This window comes from Rhinatrema bivittatum, chromosome 3 (genome assembly GCF_901001135.1).
Source record: "Rhinatrema bivittatum chromosome 3, aRhiBiv1.1, whole genome shotgun sequence".
Lineage (NCBI taxonomy): Eukaryota > Metazoa > Chordata > Amphibia > Gymnophiona > Rhinatrematidae > Rhinatrema > Rhinatrema bivittatum.
The window spans coordinates 405,192,970-405,208,366 of record NC_042617.1 but is presented as its reverse complement, the minus strand read 5'-3'; the positions used below and the strand labels follow the sequence as shown (position 1 = coordinate 405,208,366).

The 15,397-nt window shown below is 43.4% G+C and overlaps 1 protein-coding gene across 6 annotated transcripts in view; it reads left to right on the top strand.

Moving 5' to 3' along the window:
* The window catches only part of PHF3 (PHD finger protein 3), a 348,354-nt gene that overhangs the window by 93,088 nt on the left and 239,869 nt on the right, over positions 1–15,397 (top strand). For 3 of the 6 annotated variants that reach the window (XM_029595666.1, XM_029595667.1, XM_029595669.1), the window contains one exon: positions 14,475–14,636. The exons of the other annotated variants lie outside the window; for them this stretch is intronic. In XM_029595666.1, the coding sequence (XP_029451526.1) occupies positions 14,475–14,636 (162 nt within the window). The remainder of the gene's footprint in view (positions 1–14,474; positions 14,637–15,397) is intronic. 6 annotated transcript variants of the gene reach the window in all.

Below are 15,397 nucleotides of genomic sequence, written 5' to 3'. Positions count from 1 at the left end.
CCCGAGGCGCCCTTGAAAGTCACACGCGCCATGGAAAAGCTATACCTGCTCCCTGAGGATTTTTTGGATCTTATCAAGGTGCCCAAGGTGGATTCAGCGGTGTCGGCAGTGACCAAGAGGACGACCATCCCGGTCATGGGTGGGAAGGCCCTGCGGGATACGCAGGACCGTAAACTAGAAACCTTCCTCAAGAGGGTCTTCGAAGTCTCCGCCCTAGGTATGCGGGCCGTGATGTGCAGTTCGCTCGCGCAAAGGGCCAGCTTACTCTGGGTACAGCAGCTTCTCACCTCTCAGGAGTTGCCCCCCGAAGAGGCCACCCAGGCGGACCGTCTGGAATCTGCCATAGCATATGGGGTGGATGCCTTGTATGATCTCTTTCGCGTAATGGCACGGTCCATGGTTTCGGTTGTAGCAGCCCGACGGCTCTTGTGGCTTCGCAACTGGGCGGCGGATGCTTCCAAGTCGAGCCTTTGCTCCCTCCCCTTTTGGGGGAAGTTTTTATTTGGAGAGGACCTGGATCAGATCATCAAGTCACTGGGGGAAAATTCGGTGCATCGGCTGCCGGAGGATAGACAGCGTTCCTTCAGGTCATTTTCTTCCGGTAGAACCAGGGCCAGGGCACAGCGACGTTATAGGTCTTACCGGCAGTCCGGTTCCCGGACACAGCTGACAAGATACCAGCCTTGGTCTCGTTCCTTTCGTGGGCGGAGGCCCGCGAGAGAGGGTCCAGGGCAGGGAAATCCGCCCACAAAGTCCTCCCAATGATGCCAAAGGAGCCCACTTCTCACCTCCCCGGATCGGAGGCCGCCTCATGGACTTCTACGAGGAGTGGGCAGTTATCTCCACGGACCAGTGGGTGCTGGACACCATAAGAGACTGTTACGCTTTGGAGTTTGTCCGCCCCCGAGGGACCGGTTCATCTTCTCCCCCTGCGGTTCGGATCTCAAGAGGATAGCGGTTCAACAAACACTAGACCGACTGCAGGAAATAGGGGCCATCATTCCCGTCACCTTCGAGGTGGGCTTGGGCCACTATTCCATTTACTTCATCGTTCCCAAAAAGGACGGTTCCTTTCGGCCCATCCTGGACTTTGAAGGAGGTAAACAAGGCCCTCAGGGTCAGCCGGTTCTGCATGGAGACTCTTCAATCAGTGATTGCCGCAGTGCACAAGGGAGAATTCCTCGCTTCACTGGATCTCTCGGAAGCATACTTGCACATTCCCATCCTGCCGGCTCACCGGCGGTATCTTCGCTTCAAGATTCTCGGTCAACACTTTCAGTTCAAGGAGCTTCCCTTCTGTTTGGCGACCGCACCTCGGACCTTCACAAAGATCATGGTAGTGGTGGCGGCGGCCCTCCGCAAGGAGGGTATCCTAGTACATCCGTACCTAGACGACTGGCTGATTCGAGCGAAGTCCTTCTCACATGGTCAGACCTCAGTGGCCAGAGTAGTACAATTCCTACGCTCTCTGGGCTGGGTGGTGAACCTTCCAAAGAGTTCCCTTGTGCCCTCGCAACACCTGGATTTCTTAGGAGCGAGCTTCGATACTCGGCGGGGTATGGTGTTCCTGCGCCAGGACAAGGCGCAAGCCCTGAGGGAGCACGTGTCTCGGTTTTCGGCTTTGGAAGAACCAACCGCCTGGAATTATCTGCAGCTCCTGGGAGTAATGCCCTCCACCATCAACATGGTACCCTGGGCGTTTGCACACCTGCGTCCATTGCAGGCGTCCCTGCTATCCCGTTGGAAACCAGTCTCCCAGGAGTATCAGGTGATCCTGCCGCTTCCACCATTAGCCAGGAAAAGCCTGGATTGGTGGCTTGTCCCCTTGCATCTGGCTCGGGGAGTCTCGCTCGAGGTTCCCAATTGGGTGGTGGTGACCACCGATGCCAGCCTGGCGGGATGGGGCGCCGTCTGCGAAAGAAGCGCCACGCAGGGGACTTGGACGCCAGAGGAGGCAAAGTGGCCGATCAATCGCCTGGAAACGAGAGCCGTGCTTTTCGCTCTCCAGCGTTTTCTTCCCCTGGTGCGACACAGAGAGGTGAGGATCCTCTCGGACAACGCCACCACCGTGGCCTACATCAATCGTCAAGGGGGGACAAGAAGCAGGCATGTCTCCCTCGAGTCAACTCCCCTGATGGAGTGGGCGGAGAGCAATCTCGTCCGGATAGTGGCCTCTCACATAGCCGGGGTGGACAACGTTCAGGCGGACTTCCTGAGTCGTCAACAGCTAGACCCCGGTGAGTGGGCTCTCTCCGAGGCAATGCATCTTCTCGTCCGTCGTTGGGGGACTCCACGCCTCGATCTAATGGCGACCTTTCTCAACGCCAAGGCTCCACGCTTCTTCAGCCGCAGAAGAGAGCGCGGCGCGGAGGGGGTGGATGCCCTCGCCCTTCCGTGTCCGTCGGATTAACTGCTCTATGTGTTTCCTCCTTGGCCTCTGGTCGGCAAGGTTCTCCGCAGGTTGGAACATCATCGAGGGACTGTAATTCTCGTCGCCCCGAAATGGCCCCGTCGGCCATGGTTCGCAGATCTACTTCAGATGACGGTGGACAGCCCACTTCGCCTGTCCCATCTTCTTCATCTTCTGCGTCAGGGGCCGGTATTTTTCGAGCAGGCAGAACTCTTCTGTCTTGCGGCCTGGCTTTTGAACGGCGCCGTCTCCGCCACAGAGGCTACCCGGAGACAGTGATCTCAACAATGCTTCGTTCCTGCAAGCCTTCGACCTCCGTCGCTTACGTTCGTGTTTGGAAGGTTTTCGAAGCCTGGTGCTCCGACTGCGGGGTCCAAACCATGGAGGCGACTGTCCCGCTGATCCTTCATTTCCTACAGGATGGTCTGGATAAGGGTCTCGCCTATAATTCGCTCCGGGTTCAGGTGGCGGCCTTGAATGTCTTGGTACAGAAGGACTGCTCTCTACCCCTTCAGCCGGATATCGCACGTTTTCTGAAGGGTGCCAAACACCTACAGCCACCGGTCAGGGATCCTTTCCCTTCTTGGAGCCTCAACTTGGTGCTGCGAACGCTGTCGGGCCCTCCTTTTGAACCCCTGAGGGGGTCCTCCCTCAAGGACCTGACCCTCAAAACGGTTTTCCTGGTAGCCATCTCTTCTGCTCGCCGGATCGCAGAGCTCCAAGCCTTGTCCTGCCGGGACCCTTATCTGCGTTTCTCCGACTCCGGGGTTTCCCTTCGTACGCTGCCATCCTTCCTACCAAAGGTGGTCTCGGCCTTCCACGTCAATCCAACGGTGGAGCTTTCAGTGTTCGCGCCAGAGGAACCCCGGTCTCTCCGGCTCCTGGACGTCAAGCGTGTGCTGCTCTGTTACCTGGAGGTTACCAGTGACTTCCGGGTATCCGATCATTTGTTTGTCCTCTGGTCAGGACCGAGGAGAGGTTCTCAGGCATCCAAGACGACTATTGCGCGCTGGATAAAGGACGCCATCTCATCGGCTTACATTGCGGCGGGACTGGTGCCGCCTCGCAGCGTGTCGGCTCATTCCACGCGATCCCAAGCGGCGTCCTGGGCGGAATCTCGCTCCGTTTCCTCCCAGGAAATCTGCTGTGCGGCGACGTGGAAGTCGTTGCACACTTTTTCCAGACATTACAGACTACACCTGGCGCCTCAGTACACGGGTTCTTTTGGCGATCAAGTTCTCCGAGCAGGTCTCTCAGGACCCCACCCGGTTTAGAGAAGCTTGGGTACATCCCACTGTCTGGACTGATCCAGGTACGTACAGGGAAAAGAAAATTATTCCTTACCTGCTAATTTTCGTTCCTGTAGTACCATGGATCAGTCCAGACGCCCGCCACTAGGGTTTTCATTAGGTCCTGCTCGGATTCTTCCAGGTAACTTTCATTCTGTTTGTCTCTGATTATTGTTACTGTTCCCAGCTCCTCACAAGTTGACTGTTGGTGGTCCCGTTGACCATTTGTTTACTTATATCTTTCTCTGTTCCTTTTTGGGGACGGATCTGGATCCAAAATGTTGTGTTTTGCTTTTGGGCTTTGCTATGCGTAATACTGAGCTCCAGCAGAGGGTGCACTACTCTATATGCTGACGCTCTCAAACTCTGTTCTGACTCCATCTGCTGGTCGGGGGATATAACCCACTGTCTGGACTGATCCATGGTACTACAGGAACGAAAATTAGCAGGTAAGGAATAATTTTCTTATATATAGAATTTTGCTATAGTGAATTGTTCCCCATGGGTTTATAGTGCTAAAATGTACATCATTCAAGTGAACAGATAACTACAAAATGTTATGTGTTTCATTGTGGGTGGTGAATTAGAATAAAGGTTGCTTTTTTCACAGTTCCCTACCTTACTGCTTAGTTTTTTTCATGGAGGCTCAAAGTTCTTTGGTATTTTGTATCTTGGGCATAGGAAGCAGATAGGTACTTTGGAGCTGATGTAATAGAGCATATACTAAAAGTAGAGTTACATTTTAATGCAAGCTTTATTTAATGTGTATAGTAAAAACAGGGGGCCTCGTGGGATACTGGAAGCTAATGACATGCAAATATATCAGAAGTAAAAAAAATAAGTACATGAAAAGGCTGTTTAGCATATCAGCCATTTTGCATCCTGTTAACAAAATATCCAATCCAAAAAAAAGTTCAATAATTAACTGGCTGTACAAGCTGAACACCCTCCCTCCCTATCTCCCTTCAGCATCCAAAATAAACTGGCCCAGGCCAGTCAAACAGAGGAATCCTTTACCTCCCTTCCTCTTTTGTTCAAAATTAGCTGGGCCCAGTGGGCCAAAACTCCTCCCATCTGCCTGCCTTCAAAAACGTAAAATAACCAGGAGTCTTCCAAATCCTTACACATCCCCAGGGAATACCAGCCCGAGAATAGGCTGCTCCCTAATTGGTCCTTTCACTGACAGTGGAGACAACAATTTGCTCTCAGAAGACTGTTCTTTCAGAATTTGGAAAGGGGATTTGTCCTTTCATTGACAGCTGACAGTGGAAGAACCAGTCAGCAAACATTAAGGGAGTTTAATGGGACAAAGCCAGCATGGATTTAGCCAAGGGAAGTCTTGCCTCACAAATTTGCTCCATTTGTTTTTTGCGGGCATAAATAAACATGTGGATAAAGGTAAGCCTGTTGATATTAGGAAGTTAGAAAGTTATGAGATACGTGATGGTGTTCTATTGTTGCTTACCAATCGGTTAAAAGCTAGAAAATGGAGAGTAGGGCTAAATGGTAAATTTTCTCAATGGAAAAAGGTGACTAGTAGAGTGCCCTGGGAATCTGTTCTGGGAACGCTGCTTTTTAATATATTTATAAATGACCTGGAAATGGGAACAAGTGAGGTGATCAATTTTGCTGATGACACAATATTATTTCAAAGTTGTCAAATCACAAGAGGGTTGTGAGCAATTGTAAAAGGACATTTCAAAACTGGGAGACTGGACGTGCAAATGGCAAATGAAATTTAATGTAGACAAGTGCAAAGTGATGCACTCAGGGAAGAGTAACCTGAATTATAGCTACAAAATGCAAGATTCCACATTAGTAGTCGCCACTCAGGCAAATGATCTAACATAAGAAATTAGAGTTACCACGGAGATGCAGGAAAATTAAGTCAGTCCCAAAAATTCCAAATTTTAAATATGCAAATATTTTTATTCATCAAATCGGCAACTCCATTGCTCAAAAAGTACAGAATTTGTTTAACACAGGGTCCCCCGACACGGACCCGTGTTTCGCCAAACGTGGCATTCAAACTAAAATTAAAAGGAAAAACAATAAATTAATACTTAAAGTAAGGGGCTGATTACAGAAGTAGATCCTATATTGTCAGAACAATAAATTGTACCATGTAGGTATAGAGTTTTTTATTTCTAAACCACAGAGAGAAACAGTGGTTATGAAAGACATCGATAAACAAACATCGGAACGGGATTCACCAAGTTATTAAGCACCAATTAGACACAAGAAATTTATGGACATCAATATTGTGAACTCCTAACCTAAAAAATAGCGACAAAATATAAAGCATATAACAAATGAAATCATGAATATATTTAGTAGTTGTGCGGATCACAAGAGATCTTCCCTCAATCAAATAAATTAATCGAAATAAATTGACTTTCAGTATGGACCTTATAGCATATCTAAAGTTTAAATGCTTATCAGTAATTCTGATCGTATATCGAAACAATATAAATAGAAAGCCGGGTACCTTTAAATTTCAGCATCTTTGGCGGCAGTTTTGGCAAGGAGAGCCAAGAGCGCCGGCATTACCCAATATTTAAAGTGTCAAATTTGGCGCCAAAATTGACCAATCCAAAAAGGTTACCATAGTAACTTACAGCCAATCAGAATTAAGCAAGCCCAGGGGAATGTAGAGGGTTCGGCAATGATCTCTTAAAGAAAGTATTGCCACTCGATTTCATTATTGAGCCCTCAGGCGTGAGACTATGTAATTTAAAAATCAATTTTTGTTCCCTACGTGCCAGTATATCAGAAAAACAACCTCCCCGTGATGGTGGCATGACTACATCAATAACATAGAATTTTATATCGGATTCAGTGTGTCCCATAGAGGTCCAATGAGTAACCAGGGGAGCTGTTTCCCTGCTATTTTTAATATTCGAACGATGTTCAATGATGCGAGTTCGAATTGGGTGAGACGTCTTGCCCACATATAATTTTGCACACGGACATAAAATTATATAGATCACACCTTTGGTTTGACATGTTGAGGTAAAATTCAATTTGTATTGAACATGTGACCCGGGATGTTCAAACATAGTTACATTGGACGTCAAGGAGCACACTGAGCAGTGTCCGCATGGACCGTGGCCTAAAAATTGTGTTGCTTCAGTCATAGTAGGATCTATAAATTGTGAGTGTACTAGAACATCTTTGAGATTGCGACCAATAATGAAATCGAGTGGCAATACTTTCTTTAAGAGATCATTGCCGAACCCTCTACGTTTCCCTGGGCTTGCTTAATTCTGATTGGCTGTAAGTTACTATGGTAACCTTTTCGGATTGGTCAATTTTGGCGCCAAATTTGACACTTTAAATATTGGGTAATGCCGGCGCTCTTGGCTCTCCTTGCCAAAACTGCCGCCAAAGACGCTGAAATTTAAAGGTACCCGGCTTTCTATTTATATTGTTTCGATATACGATCAGAATTACTGATAAGCATTTAAACTTTAGATATGCTATAAGGTCCATACTGAAAGTCGATTTATTTCGATTAATTTATTTGATTGAGGGAAGATCTCTTGTGATCCGCACAACTACTAAATATATTCATGATTTCATTTGAAATATGCTTCATATTTTGTCGCTATTTTTTAGGTTAGGAGTTCACAATATTGATGTCCATAAATTTCTTGTGTCTAATTGGTGCTTAATAACTTGGTGAATCCCGTTCCGATGTTTGTTTATCGATGTCTTTCATAAGCACTGTTTCTCTCTGTGGTTTAGAAATAAAAAACGCTATACCTACATGGTACAATTTATTGTTCTGACAATATAGGATCTACTTCTGTAATCAGCCCCTTACTTTAAGTATTAATTTATTGTTTTTCCTTTTAATTTTAGTTTGAATGCCACAAAGAATATACTGTTCCCCCCGACGCAGCCACGTTTGGCGAAACACGGGTCCGTGTCGGGGGACCCTGTGTTAAACAAATTCTGTACTTTTTGAGCAATGGAATTGCCGATTTGATGAATAAAAATATTTGCATATTTAAAATTTGGAATTTTTGGGACTGACTTAATTTTCCTGCATCTCCGTGGTGACTCTAATATTGATTGTAGAGAGCAGTACTCTCTCCTTTTGATGTTTATGGTCTAACATAAGAAATTGCCATACTGGGTCAGACCAAGGGTCCATTAAGCCCAGCATCCTGTTTCCAACAGTAGCCAATCCAGGCTTACCAAGTACCTGGCAAGTACCCAAAAACTAAGTATATCCCACGCTACTGATGCGTGTAATAGCAGTGGCTGTTTTCTAAGTCAACTTGATTAATAGCAGATAATAAACTTCTCCTCCAAGAACTTATCCAAACCTTCTTTAAACCCAGCTACACTAACTGCACTAACCACATCCCCTAGCAACAAAATCCAGAGTTTAATTGTGTGTTGAGTGAAAAAGAATTTTCTCCGATTTAGTTTTAAATGTGCTACCTGCTAACTTCATGGAGTGCCCCCCCCTATTCCTTCTATTATCTGAAAGAGTAAATAACTGATTCACATTTACCTGTTCTAGACCTCTCATGATTTTAAAGACCCACTATTCTCCACCAGACACCTTTCCTACTCCAGACTTCTGGACAAGCTAGGAAACACACTCTTGTAATGTGCATAAGGATCCTTACAAAATGTCTCTGGCCTCTTCCAAATTCTGGAAACATCAGTGGAGCCAGCATCAATCCTGGCTATGATATCCTGCAATAATTGCAAACTAGAATGTAGGAAACTTCTATTTTTTGTGCTCCACCACCAAGGAAACTAGACCTCAAATATAGAATATAAAAATCCCTGGGCGTTCGAATAGTACAAGTATCTCACTAATCAGTTATGGCAGAATTAGCTCTTAAAAGAGCAAGAAAACAAGGATATGCTTGAATACTCCACCAGGGAAGGCTTCCAGGCTACTTTTAGTTTTGGTCAAAAGGTATTTCAAAGCTCCGTGCTTAATGTATGAATTTCCATTCACCAATTGTGCATGGTTTAATGCTCAAACGATTGTATGCAAAAATTGAAACTTTCTTTCGCCCATTGAAGGTAGAATCATATACCCTTAATCTCTCTTAGACACTGAAGAGTATTTATACCATCTTATTTGATCCATCTATGAAGCATTCAGTACCACAGAATGCACCTCCTCAGCATCAGTTGGAGTGCACGTTTCACTTGGTTAAGGGCCAGTAGTCTGCAGTATATGTCCCATGCCTAGATGATCACCTTTTTTGGATAAAGGTTTAGAGAAACATTTGCTCAAATAAACGAACAACATTTGGCAGTCCAGTCCCCTCTCCACAGTACAGGAATAGTCTTTTGTAAGGTGCCCTTCCTACACTTTTAAAGACCATATTACTAGAGACACCCCATCCGGTAATCCCAGCGATACAAGATGCTGTCTACTTCTGCATCAGCAACAACTTAGGATTTGCACTGTACAGTGTGAGCGCTGTGAAACAAACCAACGCAGCAAGTCAAGACAAAGCCTGGACTGTTTTTGACCACTTTTCAAATCCAGTAATCATCCTGTCAAGTAGGGTGCGGAATTCATCATTAGCTGAAGGATCACCAAGAATTATTGGGTTCTCAAGATTGAGGAGTCTGGACACTGCTTGCATTTCTCCCAGCTTCCCACGTTTCAATACTCAACTTTCGATCCAGATCCATCTCATTTGGTGCAGCTCTGCCTGGAGATGGAGTTGCTCCTGGAACAGCAGACCATATAACTGGTTCCTTCCCATCGCCATGGCCAGAGGTTCTACTCCGGCTACTCCCATATCCCCAAGAAATCTGGGGGACTGATACCTATTCTGGATTAAGAAGCCTGAACAAGCATATGCTCTGTGAGAAATTCAAAATGAATTCTCTCCACACAATTCTGCCCTCCGTCCAGAATGGGGAGTAGATGCGTGCTCTGGATCTGAAGGATGCTTTCGTTTATATTCTCATCCATCCCTCTCACTGGCATTATTTGCACTTCATGGTGGGCTCTTCTCACTACCTATATAGAGTACTTCAGCCTAGACAACTGACTTGTGACCGTGAGCTTCAGATTTTTGCTAATCTGCCTTCAAAAATCAATGCAATTGCTATAATCACCAGGATTTGTAATGTTTCGAGAAATCAACTCTGATCCCCTACTAAAAAATCAGATTCACTGTAGTGTGAATAAATTCTTAACAGGAGAGAGCTTTCCTCTTGTCATGTCGGGCAAATACTCTCCTATCGCTTGCATTCAAACTGAATCCCAATCAGTCAACGGCCAGAGAAATTTGTCTTTTTGGGCCATATGGTGCTGCCATTCATATATAGTTCCATTAACCCACTTTCACATACGACTCCTGTAGTGAGGTCTCTGCTTTCAATGGGACCAGCTAATTCAATCCTTGGTGACCAACATGTGCATTACACAGGAAATGAAACAGGATCTATTCTGGTGGCTAGATGTCTACATCCTTTAGGATGGATCTTCTTATTATTTTGGCAATAGATGCTCCATAAAATGTTATGGGGCCCTCATGAGGCTCTTTCGAACTCGAGAAACATGGTTGTTATCAGGTATGCTGTGACATTCACTCGCTTCCTCTACAGGAGGAGTATTCTTAATCATACAGACAACTAAGTAGCTGTGTTCTATCAGGCCAATACAGAATGGTGCGCTCAGCTGAGCGCACAGTTAGCCCCCGTGTGTTTGCGCGTTTTCGATGCGCTATTTTTACCCCTTATACAGTAAGGGGTAATAGCGCGTGGTGAACACGCAGCCAGCGCCCCCTCCCCCCACCCCCCCCGAAACTAATAGCGCTCATCACATGCAAATGCATGTTGATGAGCCTATTAGGTATTCACCCGCAATACAGAAAGCAAAATGTGCGGCCAAAAGGCAGGAGTTAATTTCAGATGGCACCGGGCAAGTGTACAGAAAAACTGCTTTTCTGTACACCCTCCAACTTAATATCATAACGATATTAAGTCGGAGGCCCCAAAATTTAAAAAAATAAAATTCTTTATTTAAAAAAAAAAATAAAAAAACATTCTGCCCGCGGGTTGGAAAACGGACGTTCAATTTTGCTGGCGTCTGTTTTCTGAACCCATGGCTGTCAGCGGGTTTGAGAACCAATGCCGGTAAAATTAAGTGTCGGCTTTCAGACCCGCTGACAGCCGCCGCTTCTGCCGATAAGGAGGTGCTAGGACGCGCTAGTGTCCCTAGCCCTTGCTTATTAGCGTGGGCCCTAATTTAAATACTGCATCGCGCGCCCCGGAGAGGTGCCTGGGCGCGCGTTAAGAGAGTGGGCGCTCGCCTCGGAGCTCCGGCTCTCCCGCATAGTTTATTGTATGGGCCTGTATATGAACAAGCAAAGGTGTCACAGGATTGTGGACTTTTTATCAAGAAGCAATAAATTTATGGGAATGGACATACATATATCAAGCTGTCCTATAAGTGACCTATTATCCAGGGATCTCAAACATGTTAGATTGTCTCTGCAGAGTGTTTTGACAACACAAATGATTTCTGTACCAGTAAACAGATGACAGACTGTTCAGTTTATGGAGACTTCCAGCAATCAATCTATTTGCATCAGAGCAAAACAGCAAACTAGAAAAGTTTTGGAGCTTGGATTAGCTTAGGATCCTTTTCTGCTTGCTTCATATTCATATACATTTTTTTTAACCAATTCCACTGATAGCTAGAACAGAGCAAAAAGTTCTCAAAGATCAGGTCCATCTGATCCTCATAGTTCCAGCATAGCCTAGATGTTTGGTTGCATATCTGGGCCAGCTGTCCAGAAATTCTCTGATCTTTATCTGGTTGGACCCATCCTTTTTAACTCAAGAGGGAAGGCTATTTCACCTGTACCTTTCCTCCCTCGATTTGACTTCTTGGATGTTGAGGGCTCAATTACTGAATTGTTCTTAATCAAGGAGGTAGAAGATAAGGTGTATGCCAGGAAGCCATCGACTAGGAGAATCTATGAATTTAAATTGAAATTGTTCTCCATGTGGTGTCAACAAAATTCCTTGTACATTTGCATGCAATCCCAAAGGTTTACTGAAGCATTTACTCTCTCTGCTTCAGATCTTAGCACATCATCAGTAAGAGTTCATCAGCGCCATAGAGGGTAAGCCAGTCTCCACTCATCCATTAGTTTCAAAGTTCATGAAAGGCTTAAGGCATACTAAACTACCTGTTCCTTGGGACCTAAATGTTGTTCTGACACAATTGATGCTGCTGCCATTTGAACCACTGGAGTTGGCTGCTTCCAAAGTTCTAACAGAGAAAATATTCCTTGTCACATTAACATCAGCCAGAAGAGACAGTGAGCTTCAGGCTTTAGTTCATTATCCACCTTATATGCAATTCTTACACTATAGGGTAGTGTTCCGGTCCACCCAAAGTTTTTCAAATGTAATAGCTTTCCATATTAATCAGGCCATCATGTTACCTGCGTTCTTCTTGAGACCATGTTTACATGAAGGTGAAAGAGCCTTTAATACCTTAGACTGTAAAAGAGTTTTGGCTTACTACAAAAGAAGGAATTGGCCATATCGTCAGGGTTCACAACTGTTTGTCTTTTACAAGCCTAACAGGCTTGGACATAGCAGTGTTGAAACGTATGTTGTCCAATTGGCTAGCAGACTACATGGCTCACTGATGTATGCTAACAAGCCTACATTTGGACATCATCAAGGCTCATTAGGCTAGAAGTCATTGTTACATCAGTGACTCATTTGTAAGCTGTACCATTAGAAGATATCAATAAAGCTGCAACTTGGTTGTCAGTACACACCTTTGTGACTCATTACTGTCTGTACAATTTCTCCAAGAGTAACAGTAAATTCAGACAAGCAGTTTTGTGTAGCCTGTTCACCCAATAGTCTTCCCTCCAAGGTGGAGACCAGATTTATTATTCAGTAAATGCTCCATTGCAGACCTGGTCCCGGGACTCCCCACATGTTATGGCTAATTCAGCCCTGCTTATTGGCAGGAAAAACAAGCTTGCTTATTGTAAATGATGTTTCTGTAGATAGCAGGATGAATTTTCTATGCTAAATACCTGCCCTCCTCCTTAGACGACTACCTAGCTGGAATTAGCTCTCTCATCTATTGAGGGGTTTCATTTCATGAGGGAATGCCTGAGTGGGAATTCCTGTACATGTTCTGTAGAGCGAAAGCTCTACTAGCTAAGAGAGAGAGAGCCATTCAGTGCTGCATGATGTCACCCACATGTAATGGCTAATTCATTCTGCTGTCTAGGGAAAACACTGTTTACAGTATGCAAATTTGCTTTCTGACTAGCAGTTAAATTTCCTGTGGTAAAAGAATTTGTGCTAGGCCGCCTCCTTACTAGTACACCTTGTATTACAGGGTAATAGCTAATATGCTCATTACCCTCCAATTTTCATGTACCCGAGCTAATTGAAACTTGGGTTTTAACTCCGGTTTTGTTTGGTTGCTTTGATGCTAAAATCTTTTTACATTCTGGGATTAGGTTAGTGCAGAAAGCCATGCTAGGGTTAGTGTGGCTTATTACATTGGCCCTTTTATTACAGGTGATTTTTTACACACAGTGGAATAATATATAAATAGATATAGATAGATATAGGTATATATAGGTATCTTTCTAGAAAGATTTATATAGATATAGATCTATATCTATAGATATATATACAAATCCCTGAGGGAAAACAGTGCTATAAAAATTATTATAAAGACAAAACTTTCTGTATTGAAAAAATATTAAGTAATATACAAATAAGACTAAATACTTGCAATCAAAAAAACGCCTTAAATATGTTGAAAAATATTCCAAAAAATTCAAGTTATTTCATAGAATATGCAGACATACCGCACTCATACTTTGACAATATTGAAATTAATGTCTATTAAACAAATCAATTAAAGTATGAAATAAATTGAATTTAATCTCTTGATAAAGGTTTTTATCACGAAACTAATGTTGAAATTCAGACTTGGAAAAACCCTGACGAGGATCATTTCACGTACTGGCTTCTTCACTGGGAATTTGAACATTGACCAACATAAGAAATCTTTGAGATTGAAGCAACTATCTGTCTTAGCAACTCTATTTATATGAAGTCACCAAAGAAATGAATAATAGAAATCTATTTTTAATAATGTGCACTATATGTGCTAATCTTAAAATAATTCTCCTCTGCCAAATGCAGCTTCACTATGCATGTGTACATATTGTCCGCAAACCAACACAGCATGAATTCACTAGTTAGTTCAGCTTGTACATCGTCGTCCTGACAGTCAAGTGAATCACTCTTAAAGTACTTCACTAAAGGCTTGCCTTTCTCTCTGAGAACTGGTTCAGCGGGAACTAAAACCGAGGCACCGAAGGATTCAATTCATTTCATACTTTAATTGATTTGTTTAATAGACATATATTAATTTCAGCATACAAATTGTCATGTACATTCATTGTAGATATCAAAACCCATCAGTTTGTGTGATCAATAAGATAAGTTTAGGAGCCCTTATGGTAACACATACCCATGGGGAAGCATTTGAGAATAGCCAGTTCGTTTGAATGCTGACTTGAGTTATATGTTGGAAATAAGGATTCCATGTATACACAATTTAAGAGGTTTGCCAAAGATATATATTTCAGACTGAATTTAGTATCCTAATGTGGTTAATAACAAGTCAGATTTAATTATTTTTAAATCAGATTGCAGTGTTCATAAGAATACTTAAATTTGTTAATGATTTTTAGGCTTTTCACAATTTTACTTTTTTTCAGTTGTTAGTCTTGATGATGTAATGGATGAGTCAGTTGTTAAAGAAACTGGCCATGATACCATTGATGAAGAAGATCTACTTTTACCAAGTAGGAATTTGAGGAACAGACTGGATGAATCTTCAGTCAAGTCGCCAAGAAAATCACAACGCTTGATAGCACAGGGTAATTAGTCATCACACTAGGTGAAAACTTGTATTGAATGACTTGGATGCTCACAGCTAAGTAATTAAGAGGCTTTCACCTAATTTTGCTTTTTTACTAATACTCCTGGATTCTCACGGTGTTTGAAATGACAAAAAAAAAAGTTGTTTTTTTTTAGTCACTATTAGATAATATGAGGGACTTTAAGAAGATGTTGATAATATTAATAGAGCAGGATCTTTGTCTTGTGTGTGTCTGTACAATGCTGCGTATGTCTAGTCTAGCTTTAGCAATAATAAATAGTGTAATATTGAAGCTGTGCACTCTTTAGAAAATCATACTTTCATTCTGTGTAAATAGTTAAGAACCCAAAGTCACTTACTTTGGGGCTTCATCTGAAATTCTTTAGAAACTTTTTTCAACCAAAGAAAATCTCCCTAGTACATACATAACTTAATCAAGTGAGAGAGAATTATTTAAAAGCTCTATACTTTTTTTTTAAATTTCAGAATTAATGCTTTTTTTTTAATTTTATTTTTATTGAAGTTTCAATTTCAATACATTGAAAACATTGTTAAAAGAAAATAAACTGAAAATCCATACCGTGTTTCCCCGAAAATAAGACATCCCCCAAAAATAAGACCTAGTAAAGATTTTGCCGAATTCTTAAATATAAGACCTCCCCCGAAAGTAAGCCATTCCTTGTAAACAGGGGCGGGTTGACCTATCGGGGGATCGGGCTTCCCCCGTGGGCCGGTCAATCCTGTGACGTCATTTTTTTT